We start from the raw sequence: 19799 nt of genomic DNA on the forward strand, positions 1-19799 counted from the left end.
AGGAGGGCTTTGCAACACCGACACGGCGGGCGCTGCCGCCCCACCTCACGGCCCGGGGTGAGGGGCGGGCGGTCACGTGGGCCGTGCCCGCGCCCCAGCGGCTCTGCCCGCCCGCACGTGCGCCGTGTTGTGCTGACGGGCGCCAGCGGGAGGCAGGGGCCGGCCGCGAGCCCGCCGCGCCTGCGCGGAGAGGCGGGGCTCCCTCCGCGACACCCCTCCCCCCCCGTCACACCCCCTCCCCCCCCCCCCGTGTCACCCCCCTCCCCGTGACACCCCCCTCCCCGCGGTGGCGGGGGGCGCGGCGGGCTGGGCGCGCGTGCGCAGCGGGGGCCGCTCTGGCGGGGCTGAGGCGGGCCGGGCCCGGTGGGCCGGTCGCTCGTCCGCTTCCCTGCCGGCCCGCCCGCTCGGCTCTGCCGGTCAGCGCCGTCCCCGGGCGGGGCGGGGCGGGGCGGCGGGCTTACCGCTCCGGTATGTCGCAGACTGCCATGTCCGAGACCTACGGTAGGAACCGCGGGCGGGGCGGGCTGGGGGAATCCTCCTCTTCCTCCTCCCCGCCGGGGGAGCGGGTCTGGGCAGTCACCCCCTGAGGACTGGGGGGGGGGAGGGGGGTGCGGCGGGGCCGGTGTGGCGAGAGGAGCGTGCTGGCAGGCGGCGGCTGCCGGGGGTTTCTCTGCCCCGGGGGGTGTGCTTGTCCTTTTCTTATATATATATATATTTATTGTTATTATTCTTTTGCCTGTGAGTTGCCTGTACTGCAGTGCCCTCCCCCGTGCCCGGAGCGAACGCTTAGTGAGCGTTCAGGATTCTCTTCCGCGGTGCGGAGGTGCTGGCTCGAAATTTCAGTGAAATCTGGCCGAGGGAACTTGGGCGGTACTTGTTACAGTCGGGTGGATCCCGAAGGGAAGGCGCAGTGCGTGTCCTCCGGGAGAAGCCGCACGTTTCTTTCCTTGGAGGTGGCGTTCCTTTGACGGTCAAGTTAGGATTTCGGGCCTCTTGCCTTAGGTGTGCGGGCATCAAAAAAAGCTGGTTGTGAGTTAGGCAAAAAGATCAGTGAGTATGTTCGTACGTCCCTGTGCTGGCCTGAACGTTTAACTACTGGTAGTAAAACACCCGAAGGACTAAGTGAGGGTGCAGGCACACCCTGGCAGTGATTACACTGGAGCATCAAAGAGCAGTGAGCTGTCTGGAAAAGGTATTGCCGGCTAGGTGGAGGAGATGGGAAGTGACTGAATAGTATTAATTTCTCCTGTTGGTAACTTTGCTTGAAACAGCTCTGCTTGATTCAGTTTGGGTTTTCTCCCCTTTCCCTAACTTACACTTCTGTAATATTTTGCAGTATAAAAATGTCATCATACGTGTAAATGTAGTCAAAGTCCATGTGATAGGTTGTTGGAGAGTAAGATCAGAATTGAATACTGTGACAAACCCCCGCTGTCATTTTCTAGCTTTGTCTGTTGCAGCATCTTCAGTAGCTATTCAGACTTCAGAGCTGGACTTGCATCCTGTTGCTTTTAGTTAGTCTTGAAAATGAGGAATAGTTTGGATAATTAAAGCAAAATAGGACACAACAACTCAGCTAATGGTGAGGGAGGCTGGGGCGCCCATCAGAAGCTCTTACTAGTAGGCTAACTGACCCAATTGTTTCTGCTGTGTAAGTCAGTTTATTTTCAATGCTCTTGTCATCCGTGCTTAAAGCAGTGAACTAAGAGGCAAAATGAGACAAGAGTGTGGTGCAGCCCTGGAAGTGCAAACGTTAGGATATTAAGATCCAGCTTCTTTTTCCCGTACTTTCTTGAAACATGTAACGTTTATATGTAGAAACCAGAGGTGCGCTTTGTAGATCTAGATTTGAGTTTAAAGTAGTTCTTCATGCTCTGAACTCTTGTGAACAAGAACGGGGATCAGTTTGGCTGTGTTTATAGTAGGATTGGTGGTCTCTCTAAGCAGAGGGGTTGGTAGACAACCAGAGATGATAGAATTTTCAGTGATGTTCCTCTTTTGATGCTGTAACAGTAAGCAAGCTAAATAGATTATTATATCTTGAACAAGTACACTTCAACAATTTTTGCATCATTCCAGTGATGCAAAATAGTGATTGTAAGCCCACTGTAGCTGTTGATACTTTCTGATTGTTTTGGTATCCTAAGATAATTAAAATTGGAGAGTTTGCAGTTGTGGTTTGTTCCTTTTGTTTGGTTCATTCTGGTTTGGTATATTTCTCTTTCGAGTTTCAATGTTTCTTCTGTTCTTACACAAGCTACAAAAATTCTGAGCTAGAATACTTGAGAGTTCCAAGTTTTAGAGTAGATAGAAGAATAAAAACTAAGTTATAACGTTTAACAATGGCTATACCATCACTGACTAACAGTAATCAATATCTAATTTTGCAGTGTCCTGTCCGTATATGTAGCAGCCCAATTGACAGTTCAAAGTAAACAGTATGATGTGATAAAATCATGGATCTTCCGCGCTTGATGAACTCTCTGGGATTTAGAGTGCTCGCTGTCCTAACGGTGTTTCTGACCAGCTGTTACAGGGATCATCAAGGACGGTAGAAGTATTAGGGGAGTTTCCCACTGGTGGCTGAGGTCAGTTGTTGCTGTATCGCCTCAGTGCTGGAATCCCTCTATCTTCTGCCCTTGTAGATGCTTATTCATGAGTTGGATTTTTCATCTTATCACCTGGATTATGAGCCGTTCTGATTATGTAACCTCAAGCTTTTCATCCTGTATGGATAGGCTCAGGAAAGTGGTTGGTGGTTTGTCTGACTTTTATATGACTTTAATTTTGCTGTGATGTTTCACCTTTTCCCTTTGAAAGGAGGGAATTTTTTTCTGATATTTTTCTCGATCCATGAGAAACAAAGAGCCTTTCCTCTGGTCTGCCCTTTCTGCCTATCATACTTCATTACCCACCTCAGTTAATTTACGTGTCTCTTCCTGTTGGGTCTTTTTTTCCTGCCTGAGTTCTTTTCTCTGTGTCAGATTGTCTGCTTTGAAGCTTTTCTGTTCACCTGTTTTTCCCAAGTCTTTTTGTCCCTACTGTGATTCCTGTCTCTTGCCGCTTCAAATCAGCTTCTGTAGCCTCTCACTAAATTCTTTGTTCGCAATCCATATTTTCTCTCCTGTGGATCTATTTCATCAGTTGTATATCTTCTGCTCTTAGCTTTCCGATCTGTTTATCGCTTTCCTATGTGATCAATTCATTTCACTTATAAAGTGCCAGAACAAACCAATTGTGAATAAAAAAAAAAGTCTGTGAATTAGAGACTGAGTTTAGAAAGAATGTTTTACTGCTGCTTTTGGGAGAGGAAGGTCATTCTTTAAAAAGTTACCTGGTAACATTGGAAACAAATCTCTTATTCATAGGAAAATCATTTTAACTCAAATTTTCTGATATTCAGTGGCCTCTCTATGGACAGGTGCTGTATAACAACACATGGATGCTTTCTGCTTCCAGTTGCAAAATGCTATCAGTTTTATGTTATGGGAAATATAGACTGACATAAAAGTAGCTTACCCTTACAGGTAAATGCAAAGCAACCTTTGGATTTTAAATGGTAGAAGGATAGAAGAAAGGTGGTAGTACCTTTGAGTAAACATGATAAGTAAGATTCCAGTCAAATCTCTTCAGTCCTTACTTCCCTCTATTTTTTCCACCAGTATCTACTACTCACAGTCTGGTCACATTGGTTTATCAATCTCTGTTGTTGTCAGAGAATGTGTAGTCTTTCTGTCCATTTAAAAGTACTCCTTTTTGGTCTGGACAACTTGATTCATCCTTTTCTCCCCGTCTCGCCCCCCTTAACTGATGGTCTCTGCATTTATCACCCTGGCCTTTGGTTTATTTCAAATCTGATTTTATTGCTTAGAGGGCATAGCTCTTTTGCTAGTCAGATGTTCCCTCTTTCAAGCATTCATTATGCAAATTGGAATAGAGCCAGGCTTATCTGTTCTACCTGTTTATCTTGCTAACTCTTACTGCTAGAGAAAGGAGTAAGCTGGGGGAACAGGTCCTCTTGTCTCTTATTTAGAGGCAGCGTATGCCAGTAGGAATGTTTCAGAACACTTTTCCCTTTTGCAGACTTGTGCAAAATAGAAAATGTGAAACTATTAGAAGACTTCTTAATGGCGTGAATTAGAGTTTCCAAAGGGTCAGCATTAATGAATATAAGTTCTACTCATCAAGGAGTTAGAAGACAAAACAAACTGAGATTGAGGATATAATTTGGGGTTTTTCCCCCTTCTGTATTAGCAAGCATATAAGAAAAAATTCGGTCCAGAGTACATTTTAAAGACTAAGCTGTAGTAGCTCAGAAGCTGTTCTGTTATTCCTTCTGCTGGAATAAACTTCGGTCAAAGGAGGAGGTTGCATGTCCGGGGGTGGTTTCCACATCAGCCATCTGTTTTTGCTGGTACTTGAGTCAAAGCCCACAATTGTCTCCTCCTTTCCCCTCGGCTCCCCACCCCATCCCACCCACGTGTGGTTTAGCAGCTGATGCATCTTTGGGATGGAGCCACAGTTTTACTCCTTTTCACCTATGCTAGAAAACAAGTTTTATTCCCTGTACCCCCTACCCAGTTTGGGATCAGGTGATGCATGTAGCTCACAGAGGGGAGTAAGCTGATTATTTACATTGTCTTATTTGCTTAAACAGCCATGCTATCCTATTTTTCATCTCTCTATGCTTTCTCTAGTACATGTCTTGTAACCCTTTTTCCTTTTGGCACAGAGTTCAGTTTTCATCCCAAATCTTTCCTGTATAATGATGATCATCTTTACAGGCGAAGTACTTGAGCTTTTCTAGACCTTTTCAGTAGCCAGTGTGGTAGCAAGCATTTGTTGTAACATCTGCATGATGTTACTTTTCAGCTTTTCCGTGAAGAAGGATCAACAGGATTCAAAAGAAAAACTCTAGGGTGACAGCCTTGGCAGCTAACTGGAATGTTGGAGCTCAGAGCTGCTTTGTCAATCACAAAAAAAAAAAGGCCAAAATAAAAAAAAAAAGCTGTGAAATTAAGTGACTTGACTTCTATGGGAAGAGGAGAAGAGGACACCAAAAAGAAAAACCACAGCAATTAAGCAGTAGTGAAGCACTAGAATATGAGTTGCATTTGGTGAAATTGCAAAGAATGAATATATAGAAGTTTTTCCCAAGTGTGAGTGCACAGTGATGTTACAGCTGGGCTACAAGAAGCTGCCCAATCTCAGCAGGTTTCTGCATTACCTAACTGTGCTAAACTTTTAGATACATCTGCAGAGTTCAAAGAGAAGATATTTCATGTCCTAAATAAAAAGTTATAAAAATGTAATTGATGTGCTTCCCTTTATCATACAGTATGACATTATAAGAAAGAAATTTCAGAATAACAAAATGAAGAATGTTCTTCCTGTTCTTACCTGGTATTACCTTACTTATTAATATGCTAGGCTGTGAACTTCAAAATTTGTTAAATATGGATATTTGTGACTTTTGGTATTGGCAAATCCCTTTGTTTTTTTGTCCTTCCTTGCAGTTGATTAAATGTGCAAGGTACTCCATATTTCCTGAAATGTGTTATCCAGTCCTTGTGGATAAACCGTTAACTTAAGTCCAGAAACCTTTTGCTGTTTTGAACAATTAATATAAAATTGGAGTGTAAACTGATGGAAGCACTGTTACATTTGTGAATGTGACTTTTAAAGTGTCATTTAGAGTCTACCTGTGTTTGGAAACATTGCTGCCGCCTTTGGTGCAGAAAGATTTTTATTTTTGAATGATAAGATTTTGATATGATAGAATAAAACACATTTCTCTTACTTTCATACAGTAAACAAGTGAATTGTAACTGCAGCTTCAAGTTTCACCTTAGAACACCCGTTTGCTATTTTGTCAGAGGGAAATAATGGGGTTTTGTCTACTAAGTGTATTGAATGGGCATTTAAGTGACGTATTTGTAAGAAAGATTCCCTTTTAAAGTTGTCTGGCAAATAGAATCTTCATAGGAATTGAGAGTCTATTAGAAAGTGCTGCTAGAGTATGCTCTCCGTTTAAAGACACGAGTATAAAATCCCTAAATAGCACTCTTGCTTTCAGAGCGAAATAGAAAGCAACTCCACTTAAAACACCTCAGGAAAACTACGTTGCTGTTGTGAAGCTGTTCTGGATCTGTCCCTGACAGTGACACCGTTGTCTCAGTTTCTCGCTGGCCTCCAGCCTGTCTGCACAGAACAGAGCAGTGTGTTAGATTTGCTGTTCATCATGGGTTTGGGGTTGCACAAGTACAGCGTCATGAGCTGTGTTTAACAACCAGCACTCACAGTTACAGAGCACATTAGCACAGGAATACAGTTTTGGTTTTCTTCTTTTCCTGGTTTAGTTTGGAAGTAGCTGTTACACTACGGTCAATAACCTTCCTTTGAAAAAAGGAAGGTAGACGTGATTTTTGTAGTTGTTTTTAACAAGAAAGTCTAACAAACAGCATTCACTGGGTACAGAGGAGAACCAGTTTTAACTGGATTTTAGATTTACTTTTTGAAAAACTGCAGAGACCAAAACCAGATTATTTCCATTGTGACTATGTCTCAGAACATCTTGCTTTTTGAGGAACTCTATGAAAGTGGTAAAAACAGTGAGATTACACCCACCCACAGAAGTTTAAATATGCAAAAAGGTACACAAGACAGCTAACTAGTGATACTGGGTCCATTAAAAGAGAAACTTGGCTTGCTTTCAGAGATGAATTCTTTCTTAACCTAACGCTTTGGGGCTATTGGTGATATCTGCATTTCATACTAACAGTGAAGGTTTGGTAAATGAAGCATTCTCAGCTTCAGCACCTTTTGCAGTTGTGATGACATGAAGGGCCCTTCTTCACAGAAGATAACATACAAAATTTTCACAACCTGAAGCAAAATCCTTTTTGTAACTTATTTTTTCCATCCAGAAAGCATGAGCAGCTGAGTGGGGGTGTGAAGAATGTGTTTGGAACAGAATGTCTTGAGCATCTAAATGGTCATATTTGTGAGCACGAAACAGCAATCTCTTTCTGAGAAGGGTAGAAGCCTGTTAAAACACTTGAGACAAGAAAAATCATGCAAAGGTAAAATGTAAAAAAGCAAAAATCCTTAGTAAAACACTACCTCACTTTAAATATGAATGAAATTTGGAAGACAGGTGAAGACAAAAAAGGATGGTGGACATTCCCAGGGCTCATAGGCCTCTGTTCTCATTGATTTCGTCAGTGGGAGTTTTGTTACCATATGAGAAACTTGCTTATTGCTTTTACCATTGCTAGAGGGTGTTTATGAAGTACCGTAACAAATAACAATTCCTGCATGAAATGATATGAGCAGGTAGATTTGTGTGCATGTTAATTCAATTTGCAAAACTAGACTCAAACAAGCTTCCGATAGCGATGTATCAGTGCTTTGATTTGCTTAGCATAGTCTATTTTATATTTTTTTTCTGCCATCCCTGGGGCAATATCTATGTAACCCATCTGACAGCTCTGAACACTGGTAATGAAATTCATGTTAAGTTTTTATTTTTGTTGATATTGCAAACCTAATCCTTTTCATCGCATGCTTACCTGATGTCTTCTGGAGACCTGCTATGTTTATAAGAAAAACAGTGCAATAAAGCTGTAAAGGTGACTGTAAAGAAAACTGCTGGTGGTAGAAAAATACATAGTGGATCCTGGGTGAACTTTAAAGGTTGCCTTGTTTGCTATATATTAGGGGAAGGAATTATAAACCTTCTAATCACAGTTGATCAGTGTATATGTTTGAGAGGGGTAAGACAAGGAAGCTTTCTTCAGTCTTTAGCCAAACTGAAAGCAGATCTGAGAAGGTGGTATTTAAGCATTATATGTAGCGGTTGAAATAATACAAATGGACCATAAATCTTGAATATATGTATTACTAATGCACACTGATGTAAATGGCTCATAAATGGGTAAAGTACCAGAAGTATCTGTATCTTCATTTACCCTGTGGAGGAAATGTGAAAGCAGGCATTCCAGAATAAAAATTACTTCTTGCCTGTAAATTCTGTAGAAAAATATTGTAGGTGTTCTAGCTTTACAAGTATTAAAACAGAGTTTTAAGCAGTTAATATAGAGAAGTTCAAATCAATGTGAATAAAAATTTTTAAAAATATTTAGAAGTACCAAAACATACAGATGTAAAGAAACAACATCATTATATAGGATGTTTGTACTGACTGTAGTTAATGCCTTACATACCTTTAAAACAGGTTACTGGAATACAAGTCAGCTATATACCTGTAATTCAGCGTATTTTAACTTAATTCAGATTCAGCCATTTGCATCTCTTCTTGTCATTCTTGTATCTCCATGAAGAGATAGCATTCTTAGCTCTTACTTTGTAACATTGCTATTGAATGCACCGGGTTATTCTTCAGTTTTATTGTTATTTTGTTGATTTTGTCATCTGTTCCCTTCTCTTTGAAATAACAGATACTCGAGAATAGTTAGCTTGTGTACTTGGTCTTGTGGAAAAAAATGTGAGTGCATACTAAATTCAGCCGTTTCTTTTTTTTGTCTTTCAATCTTCAGATTTCCTGTTTAAGTTCTTGGTCATAGGAAATGCTGGCACTGGAAAATCTTGTTTACTGCACCAGTTTATTGAAAAGAAATGTAAGTATATGTGAGCACAGTAGGAGTCTCCATTGCTTTGTACCACAGATGAAGGCTTTCCTTCATGGGTGTTTATTCTTTGTATGGAAGTTCCCCTAATTCTCTTATTTGTTTAGATGGGGATTTTGACTGAGAAATGTGTCCAGAACCGTACTGTAAATCTTTGTTGCTCACTGTTTGCCTCCAATCAAAAGCCTGATATTGAGCAGTATTCTTTATTATTCTTAAATAAATATAACAGGATGTTGATGAAAATACAGACTTACTTTTAGTGAGAGTTGTGTCTTGCAACTGTAAGCTTTCCTAGGTATAGAGACTTGAATCTTTTAGAAAAAATACCGAATAGATGAAAGAAAAGTTGAGTTGCTTGGTTCTGTTTAGAACCTGTAGTCTCTTTCTAAATAGACATTCAGTGTCCTTTGATAAGGACTGTGCTCTATGATAAGTACTGGCAGAGACTCAATTGTAAATTTAGAGATAAACAGATGATATAAAAGAAAATTCCATGTTGGGTAGTGCATTTAGCATCATGATTAAACAAAAATAATACGCGTTTAGAAGCCTTCTTACCTTGCTCAACCAAATGTTAATTCACCTTATCTCTCAAGGAATAATTTTATGTGTAAACACTAAGGAACGTGGCATGTTTCTAGGATTGAGCTTGAACTGTGTCCTTGCTTCTAGTAAGGGCAGTTGTCTGTTGCTGATAATCTGTGATATCAACAGTGTACATAGAGCAAGTATCTTAACTTTGCGCTTTAAAGAAGTAGCTTTTGCTTATTCATGTCTTTTTGTGCTCTGCTTTTCCATTAATTTAAATTTTAAATTGCACACAATTGGTAAAAAAGTGTACAAATGTTATCTTGCTATTTATTAATGTGAACGGGGAATGAGTTGATTAAGGCAAGTGTTTCTAGTAGTAATTTTGAATTGAATAAGCTGTTCAAAAACTGTAAGTTTTCAAAATAAATAATTCAAAAATTTATTTCTGCATGGTGGCAGCAGACATGAGTGGCACTGAATATGATGATTCAGGAAACAGTTTGTAAGTTGAACACTGGGGAGTTTCAATTACACTTAAATTGGACTATGTGAAAACTAGTTACTCACTCTATATAGTCTCCAAATAAGTCTTGTTTTTATTTCTTTTTTGTAGTCAAAGATGACTCAAATCATACTATAGGAGTGGAATTTGGTTCAAAGATCATAAATGTTGGTGGCAAGTATGTAAAATTGCAGATATGGGATACAGCTGGACAAGAGAGATTCAGGTACCCTTTTCAGTCCTCGTATTAAGTGTTGTTAAATTGTTCCTGTGGGTGTTGGGTATTATCCCTGCGTTTAAGTAGGCATAGTTTCTTGGTCAGTGGAATTGTTAGTCTACTTTCATATTACTAACTAGGTCAGGTCTTACAACTTGGACATAGTGACAGAGATCCACTGATTCCAGTAAAGCAGTGCTGCCTTGCAGGATTGGAGATTCTGCCCTTTCTTTCATTGGGTATTTTCTGTGATAGTTAAGGTGTACGCGTAGAATATATGGCTAAAAGTTTGTTCCCTAGCCAAACTCAGAATAGTTTTTTAACTAAATGTGTGTGCTTAACGCTGTTTAGAAGACCTTCTATTGGTTGGAATAAATAAATGCCAGGAGGTTGTAAGCTGTTCAAAATCTGCATGAGAGCAATTTTGTAGTATAATACTATTTTATTAAAGGGGGGAAACAATCAGTTGTCAAGTTCACTTGGCTAAATACACTTCTAGAAAGACCAAGATCTCTTAATTTTCTTAAAGAAAAAGCAATGTATTTGTCAGCTTAGAACCACCTATGTATTTTTAGTGCTGTATTTTAACTGTGTCATACATCTGAGGCATAGATCAAACTCAGTAAATATCTAATGTATTCCTGAGTATATTCACCATCAAATAGCACATAATTTAAAAGATATTTTTAGGGAGTGGGGTGTGGAGGGGAGGTTTCTTTGGTTTGGGGTGGGGAGGCAGCGGTTAACAAAGGTGAGTATGGTGGTAGAAGTCTGAGTAATAGGCAGCAAGCCAGGTAAATCTTCTATTAGGCAAGCTCTTTGGAGAATCGTGACCACGTAAAGCTGGGCGGCAGTCTCTGTTAATGAGATCTCTTCAGTGTGTTGGCCAGATACCCTGAGGTTCTGAGGAGCTTGGAGGCTGTGTACTTTCAGAGGCTTGTGCAAATTCTGCTCATTCAAGTTCAAATTGTTCACAGATGTGCAAGTCTTTTTTTCTGTTGCTTTTTATAATTTGTCTAATTCTTTTCTTTTTAAGGCTGATCACACCTCTATGTACTTAGCAGGTGGTTTTTTTTCTGCGTCCTCTGCCTTTTGAAGGACGCTTTGCTTTGGTTTGCTTGCCTCCTTTTCAACTTAAGGAGTCTTAAATTGTTCAATTACAGCTAATTTGCTCATTCTTTTCTCACTGTTGAGATTTCAAACATAAATTACTTATGTGGGTTTCATGCCACAGAAACCATCAGCTCCCAGTTCTGTATCAGGCCATACAGTATGATACGAACTTTGAGAATCCCTGTACAGCTGTATTTAGTGAAAGTGCTTTGTCAGAAGTCTAGTTGTAAATAATCTGCTGCTGCACAGCTGATAATGTTGTCTTAAAAACACATTTTATTTTAATTATGTAAATTATAATTATGGTTCATAATATAGATTGCATTATATTAATACAGATTTGAAACAATGAAAATGTTACAGAAATGTATATTTTTAATTCCATTTCAGGTCTGTAACAAGGAGTTACTATAGAGGAGCTGCAGGTGCTTTGCTTGTCTACGATATAACCAGGTGAGAAAGCTAGCAACTCTTTTGCTTATAGGCTACCAGAAACAATTAATGCATAGTGATTCCTCCCCAAGTACATAATTCTCTAAAGGAGAATGGGCAGGAAGAAAAGAAAATAAGTATAAAAAGTACTTCTGTTTTAGTGCATATTTAAATTGTAGAACTTGCTTATATGAGATATTGTGAATGTCGTAAACATAAATGGTCTCAAAGGGTTAGACAAATGCATGGGAGTTGGCCCACCGGCAGCTGGTCTAATCGTGGTGGACTCCATACAACCACTTGCAACAGAAACTAAGAGCAGACTTTAGCCACTTCTAACGAAGGTGGTACACCCCTATTTGTGGAAACAGCTTATTAGTATGCTGGTATAACAGGTCATCCTCTGGAAAAGCTAGCATAGGTAGGGCTATGTATAGTAGCCCAAAATTCTGTTCATCTCTGCATCTTTTTAAAATTTTAATATTATAGGCAGCCAATAGAATACCTTACTATTACACATTTCTGCATTTATTCCTGTCCACCATTGACTGATACTTGTCAATCAGTTTTGTGTTGGTCAATGGTGATTTGCTAGTTCTGTTGCTTTTTGTCTCATGAGCAGACTGTTCTCCTCTGAGCAGTCTCTGAAATCTGTGTTTTGTGCTTAAGGTCAGTTGGACTCACCTGACAGTCTTGCTGCTTGCAGGCTTGATCTGTGACCACCACTGCAATGGCTGATGGTGTGTGCTGGGTATCTGCCTGTGATATTACTGGTCTTGACACAAACGTGAACATTCAGAAATACAATTCTACACAAGCATAGTAAATTCTTACAATCCCACCTGAAACTTAAGTTTCAGTTGCATTTCACATTAAACAATAACTCATTCTGTTATCCCAAAATTTCATGCACAAAAGGCTGAAGCTAGATTAGTGCTTAAAATTTTAGTTTTTCACATTAACAGGTTATGTTATAATTGTGTGTATTTATTTATCGTTGTTGATTTAATTTTGCTTTTTAAAAACTTTAAGTTTTTAAATAGTTTCATGAAGGAACTTGATACTCTTCCCAGTTCATAGCTGGCATAATGAGATCGTAGGTGACTTGCCTGACTAGCAGCAGTTTGTTGTTTGCCACAAATACAAATTTGCCTTTTGAGTTTTAGTACAGTGATCTGTTCACAAGAAACAAATGTGTTCTAATAAAGGATGTAATTTTCTACATAGCCGGGAAACCTACAATGCGCTTACAAATTGGTTGACGGATGCAAGAATGTTAGCAAGTCAAAATATTGTGATAATACTGTGTGGAAACAAAAAGGATCTTGATGCAGATCGTGAAGTTACCTTTTTAGAAGCATCCCGGTTTGCACAAGAAAATGGTAAGTAGTACAAAATCCTCATGTAGCATTCAAAGGTGCTTAATACTTAAAATAATTTAAATTTTTGTGCAGTTCGAGAGTACTTTGCCCACAGTACTTTGTCAAGTATCTATAGAAAGGAGAATTCTGTCAGTATGTGAGGCACAGAGAGAGGATAGTGCCTGCAGTGAAAACTACATGTACTGTTTTAAGTCTCATTATTAGTGATTCTTACAGTCGCAGCTGCTACTGAAAGAATACCTTCTGTGTGGAGATCTGTTCCCTAGGAAATGTTAATACAACTTCAGGTGTTGCCTTGCCTCCAAAGGGCTGGGCACAATTTCCTAGTTTTCAGCATCTTACAGATTCTATGGATCATAGACAAGGTTGGATGGGCTGTGCTGCAGTTGGAACCAATGAGTTTTACTTATGGGAAACTAAGTTCAGTGCATGGCGTGAGTCCAGAGGACCATTACCTGGTCTATTTATTAATAGTATTCAGAATTTTCAGTCTGAGGACACATTTCTGTGGTAGCTAAAACTAATCTCAGTCTGAGCTTCTGTGCTGCAGTCCTGCCATCAGTAAAACCTGATTTTTACTTTTATAAATCAATCACAGATAAAATTTTCTACGAACTGTGGCTACGGGCTGTCCTTTTGCATGTAACTTTCTATTAGTGGGAAACTATGAAGTTCTTTGTCTTCATGTGCTATTTTGCAGCGCAGACCAGGTTATTATCTTTGGATTCCAACCTTCTAGGATTAATATATAAATTTCAGAGGAAGTTTTTTGTGGTTTTGCTATCAAAAGCAGATTTTTCTGGACCATACTATTTGACAATAGTTCTCCTTAAGAAAATTTTGACTGTTCCTAGCTTTCTTGCTTTGAATTACTATGTTAGATACTCCAGACTTCATTTGAGATTGTTTTTTCTGGTGTCAAATGCAGAGCTGATGTTCTTGGAAACAAGTGCATTAACAGGGGAAAATGTTGAAGAGGCCTTTGTACAGTGTGCAAGAAAAATACTCAATAAAATTGAATCAGGTAAATTGAGATTTATATTCTTTTTTTTTTCCCTGAAAACTAAAAGTACATGTGGAAAGATCACCATTCAAAGTTCTCGAATAGAATTAACCCTAAGAACCAAAATTTCATTGCAGTAAAATAACCCATCTGCTTTGTAGCTGCTTCCTGTATGTTTTAATAGGAATGGATGTCTAAGTCAGATCTGTATACCTAAAAAGGGGAGAGAGTGAATTACAGATATTTTTACAGTGTTTACCTTAACAGTCAGTTCTGAGTGTAGGCTGTGCATTTTGTGGGTTGCTATGTCCCTACAAATATCAAGCCTGACGTGAGACAGTTTTAGCAATGCAGAATAAAAACCTCTTATCAGGGCAGACTTTTAATTCTGCTTCTCATATATAGCAGGAAATACACTGAAGGGAACTTCAACAGTAATACTGAAAATTTCAGGGATGTTTCCTAGCAACTGTGTTTCTCTGAAGTGACCTTCCTACCTCTGAGTTGAAACCATTTTGACTTTTGCAGATCAAGAAATATACGAAAGCTTCTCAGCACAAGTGGGCAGGTTTCTGCTGGAGACAGGCTCCTAAGTGTTAGGTGTCATTACAGCTAATTTGCATTCCAGTTTTCCTCTCTTAGCTTCTAGCTGTTTGATATCTTCAAAGTTTTAAGTATTGGCCATGTTGGAAAGTCTGTCTCAGAGTAATTGTTTATTTTGAATGCCAAACACAAATGTTTAGATTATAAGAATATGGTATTTTCGTATGAATTTCCTGATCAATGCACCAAATCAATGCCAAACAGCAGCTTTCATTTTAAACAAACAAACAAAAAAAACCAAACCAAAAAGCAAAGTATAGCTCGTTTTTCATGATACTGATGTAAAGAGGCATTACCGCAACAGAAGTAAGTCCTGTTTTCTGTGAGCTGCTCCTGTTGTCTTTGTGCCAGCACACATACATTGAATCACGGAAAAAGTGGGACAGGAAAGAACCTATGGAGGTCTCTGGTGTAGCCTCCTCTTTAAAGCATGTTCAGGTTCAAAGTGAGAGCAAGTTGCCAGGGGCTTATCAGGGCACATTTTGAGATGTTGGAGGAACAGAGATTCCACAGCCCATCTGAGCAACATGTTCCAGCACTAAGCGGTTGCTGCTATCTACCTAGTCAGTCCCCAGCCTGTACCAGTGCTTGGGCTTGTTCCATCACAGTTGCAGAGCTCTGCAGTTGTAGCTGCTGAATTTCCTGATATTCCTGCTGGCCTCTGGCTCAGCCAAGGCCTTTTCTTAATGGCAGCCCAACCCTTGACCTATCAGCTGGTCCCCTCAACATGGTGTCTTTTGCTAACTTACAGAGGGCTCACATGTGCACAGTGAACCTGAGTAAGTGATCTGAATTATTCAGAGGGATTCTTTGGTTTGGTTTTTTTTTTTTTGTTGTGGGGGCTTTTTTTCCAGCCTAAATGTTTCTAATCTTGGCCAGTAAAACCTACAGCCGTAAGAACACTTCTGAAGACACGGGGTATGGCAGAAATGGGTACCAGAAGCAGGGAATCATTTCCTCTGGGGGCAGTGCTTTATGGAATCCTGCTGTCAGATTGATCCATTTTTGTTTGGCTCAGTATCTACAATATTACTATCTTTGCATATTAGTCTCTGAAAGCAGGTGTGTTTTAACAGCATTCACAGAAGACATTTTGGACATTTCCTTTGTTAGAAGCAGTTAGTGCAAATACATTTCTTGTTGCAGCCTCAGAGACAAATTGCTTTGTCATTATGACTAAGGGCACACGGTTGAAATTACAGAATAAAATGGTACAGGTTTGGAATTGCCTGAAAGTAAACAGAATTGTGGTAGATCTCTCCATAACTAGAGCAGAATATTTACTCCATTTAAAACTGCGTTTTTTATCTAATGTTGTCAGTTACATCAAAATGTATTGTTTGCACATGATCCATCCTCTTGTGACCATTTTGTTTCTCATCAGGAGAACTGGATCCAGAAAGAATGGGCTCAGGTATTCAGTATGGAGATGCTGCCTTGAGACAGCTGAGGTCACCACGTAGAGCACAAGCACAAAGTGCTCAAGAATGTGGGTGTTAAAGAAACAAAACACAAAAGCCCAAATACTTCCTTTAGATATGGAAGGTAAGGTTACAAAAATCTCAGGGTGTTGGATAAATTACTGTGTTTCATAAATGTGCTGTATTGAGAGCTTGGCTTTTTCACAGTTAGCCTGTAAAGGAACGTAGAATCTAGTGAAATAATGCACAGTAGAATGGATGGGGCTTTTTATACTTTTGATTTTTTTATTCTACCGTCTGCCCACTAAAGCAAGACTACTGCTCTTAATGAAGTATTTCTAGATCTTTGCTTCCTCTGAGTAATGCTGTGGAAAACATCTTAAAATTCTGCATTCCTGAAATGCCTTATAGCCCTAATAGTTCCCTAATGCACTGTAGGGAAGGTGAATCATTTGTGTTGTATCGTGGACAAATATTACTAGAAATGAGAATTCACAAAATGTATGGTGCAGTGTCTTGTCCAAAGTCTTTTCTGAAAATACGAAGTTTAAAAGCTAAGACTTGAGAACTACAAATAATACTGGATTTAAAACCTCTACTGACTTTTTTTTCCTACCTAAAAGAAGTCTGAGGTAGTTTTGATTCCTTTCTGCTATGAGCAGAATTGTGAACAAGAGAATAGTAGTATTTGCTGCTTAGGCAGTGTTGTCATCTTAACAAAGCTCTTCTAGGGCTGTTGCATCCTGTGGAAAGGGTGTGCAGTCTTCTAAAAGTCTTCCAAAGACCTTCTTCAGAGAAAGTGAGGAACAGATTTTTCCCTTTAGCAGTGGTAGGGGAAGAGATGTAAGTCATGTTACCTACTTCTAAATACAGCTTGGTGGTTAGTCTTTCTTATAAACAGTTGTCCTTAAGACACTTCTCTGTTCATGGATTTTACTTCTTGCAGTATGTAAGTAGCTCCTGGGGCAGTCCTTTCTCCCTGTGTAGTTAATTATTCTGATATAATTAATCCTTATTCCTCTAATACAAGAACTGTGATACCAAATTAAACAAGTACCACAGACATAGTTATTGCATCATTTTTACTGTATTAAATTTTCTTATCAGTTTGAGCAGTGCACACCAGCAGAAGCTTTATAGAATGTTAAATAAGGCGGCAAACAATTCTACATTCTCATAATTTGTTCTGTATTTCAGGAGCTTGGCTCCCAATTAAAGCTCAGAATTTTAAATAATGGATAGGAATCCTTAAACTGCTTTCCTCCTTTATTTTCCTCTTATAAAATATCATCCTTCAACTAAGAGACTGCTGGGAAAGCACATTAATTTAGTTCAGCTCTGGTCTGGCTCCACAGGAGTGAATATTTACTGATCTTACTTCAGGACCTGAGTTTCCAGATTGATCTGATGTAGATAATTGATGGTGGTCTTGTGTGTTTTACAGCTGTCCTTGCAAATGGTGTTTGAAGAAACAGAAAAGCTTGAAGGCTATGCAGTTCTTAAAAACACTTTCCCGCTATCTACAAACAGAACAGACCACTGCTGACAGAAAGGTGTTCCATGTGGTGTGGGGCAGGAATGTTCACGTGACACAAAAGTCTGCAAAGTGAACTTGATAATTTGGTGGACAATATTAAGACATACCTGTATGTAAACATTTTCCATTACCTATTTTTGTTCTTTCACCTCTAGTTTAAAGCATTGCTATATACTGTAAATAATGTAACAGTAAATTTACAAAGCATGGTATACTTACGTATGCTGATAGTGTTGCACTACAAGCAGTTTAATATTTTATTTTTTTATCATATAAACAAATTTAACTGAGGTAGGCTTTGTCATGTTTGTTTGCCGCACAATAGTTTATATTTATGACCTGAATTATAAAACCACTGGCACTGTTGGTGAGGGGTGCTTGTTTTATTTTTTTCTTATTTAGCTTGCCACATTGTAACAAGATGTTGACATGACTGATTTTCAACATGTGGTTAGGACCCACAGTTATATTTACTAATATGACAACTTGGAAAAGTAATTTTTGTTGACATTCACATATCCTGTTTTATCACAGTTCTTAAATAATTTCTGAAGCTCTTTTATCAAAGTTCAAAAGTTTTGAAAAAATACGTTTGAAGTCTCTCAAATGGCTGTTGACTGACTTGGATTTTTCTCTCGGTCCGGATGTTTTGTATAGCGCTGGCATCATGAAGGTGGAATGTGAATGTGAACAGAAAATGTGCATCGTCTGTGTGTGTTGTAATTCTAGGGCAGGGCCATGGGCTTGTGGAGAGTTACCACAGCAGGAGTTCTCCTAACCTTTCATCACAGAGCGATCAGCTGTGAATATATATGATCTCTGTTGAAGCACACCTGGTGAAGTAGTGCTGCACCCCGGTGGGTGGTTCTAAAATAGCCTGAGTGTATGAAATCTAAAATACTAATTTCTTAAAAATTCATTAAGTTCAAAAACTTTAATTTTAAAGTTAGGCTTTAAAATTAGGAATTTACAGTCTGTCTTGCTGGAGCTTTGCCTTTGAACTTCATGTGAGTCCATTATACATATTGCCCCCAGGAGACTTGTGGAAAGGGAAACGGAAAACCCAGGCATACTACTTAAGGAGTTCTTTCTTCCTGTGAAACTCAATGGGAATTTCAGCCTTGGTACTGATTCCTGCCCCCCACCCCTCCCCATGTTAAAACACAATTCAGACTTTCTTTCCTGCCCTCTCTTTATTGTGGGGAACAGGCATGGGGCAAGAGACTAGGAATCTCGTTTTCATTCCTCAGCTGGAGACAGAAGAGACTTGCAACGTGTCTAAATATTGTGTATTGTTTTCACAGTGCTGTGACAACTGATCAGGTAAGAAACCCGTGGCTATTGCTTTGCCAGACAAGCAGCTGCAGAACTAAGCTCGTGTTTCTGGAGGTAGCTGAATTCTCCCAGTTCAGAGGGACAATTTCACTTGTACTGATGAGAATCACTAGTGACATCTTTACTTAGTTACACGCGTAATTGAATGTCTCCTTGGAAAACACAAAATAATTCATTTGGTCAGAACTCAGTACTAAAATTCCAAGGTCAAACATGCTTTATTATTTTCTATATATGAGTATTTTCTATTTAAGGGTTACTTGTCAAGTGCATGTTTAAAAACTAAACCAGAAAACTGAACTTAACGGTGTAATTCAGAGGGCAGTTAAAGCATGAGAGCAAAACAAGAATGCTACCCAGAGGTATGCCATCATTTATGCAATTAGAGTTGTGTTTAAAACTATTCCCTTTGTCCTGGTATTTTTGGTTCAAATGCTTATATGAAAACTATATACCTTAGGTCATCTCTGAATTAAAAGGAGATGAGTTTGGTCTGTACTTGAAAAGCCTATGGACCCAACAGCCTAAGTTGTTTGTATCTCTCCAAGGTTATATTTAAGATTTGATTTGCTACCTAACTAACAGCAGTTATTTCCAAGGAGTATCTTCTGCCTGGTAAGAGTGTAAAGTATTTTTGAAGCAGCTTAACTGCATTTACAAGAGCATCAAAGAACTACAAAGAAACTTACCTGTCTTAATCCTCACTGAGTTTATTTTGGCTTCCAGTACACAGAACTGGAAGTAACTACCAAAAGCAAGTCCTCTTGAAGGAGGAGGATGGTGTTGGTTCCAAATCCCCAAACCAGTTCCAGAAAAAGATGAAGTACTGGGGAGTCTGTTCCCCTCTTTACCACTATCTAATCAGGTTTCTTGGTACACTGACAAAGGTGAAAGCAGAGTACTTGCTTCTCAGCTGGGACATGGCACCAGTAAAGCTAAAGGTCTCCTGTCACTCTTACAGTGGTTGAAGGGGTAGTCTTGGCTGTGGATCAAAGTTCCTTTCCATCATTACAGTAGCAGTTGAAAGGAGCAGGGGACTGCTGTTAATTAACTCTACTGCTTTTCAATAGAA

At 39.5% G+C, this 19799-nt stretch overlaps 1 protein-coding gene across 1 annotated transcript; it reads left to right on the top strand.

Moving 5' to 3' along the window:
* Positions 1–354: 354 nt before the first annotated feature.
* Positions 355–17683, top strand: RAB4A (RAB4A, member RAS oncogene family). The gene is made up of 8 exons (XM_040597971.1): positions 355–501; positions 8559–8639; positions 9796–9910; positions 11405–11467; positions 12674–12828; positions 13757–13852; positions 15819–15979; positions 17300–17683. Exons 1-7 carry the CDS (start codon positions 471–473, stop codon positions 15932–15934), a joined length of 657 nt encoding a protein of 218 aa, XP_040453905.1. The 5' UTR covers positions 355–470; the 3' UTR covers positions 15935–15979; positions 17300–17683.
* Positions 17684–19799: the final 2116 nt, after the last annotated feature.

This window comes from Falco naumanni, chromosome 6 (assembly GCF_017639655.2).
Source record: "Falco naumanni isolate bFalNau1 chromosome 6, bFalNau1.pat, whole genome shotgun sequence".
In the NCBI taxonomy this organism is placed as follows: Eukaryota; Metazoa; Chordata; class Aves; order Falconiformes; family Falconidae; genus Falco; species Falco naumanni.

What these genes read in the sequence shown, in the direction of transcription:
- RAB4A (XM_040597971.1), top strand. Translation starts at nt 471, where the DNA reads ATGTCGCAGACTGCCATGTCCGAGACCTACG. An exon ending in CTTGTCTACGATATAACCAG is followed by an intron (nt 11,468 to 12,673) that starts GTGAGAAAGCTA and finishes TTTTCTACATAG; the next exon opens with CCGGGAAACCTACAATGCGC. An exon ending in CCGGTTTGCACAAGAAAATG is followed by an intron (nt 12,829 to 13,756) that starts GTAAGTAGTACA and finishes TGTCAAATGCAG; the next exon opens with AGCTGATGTTCTTGGAAACA.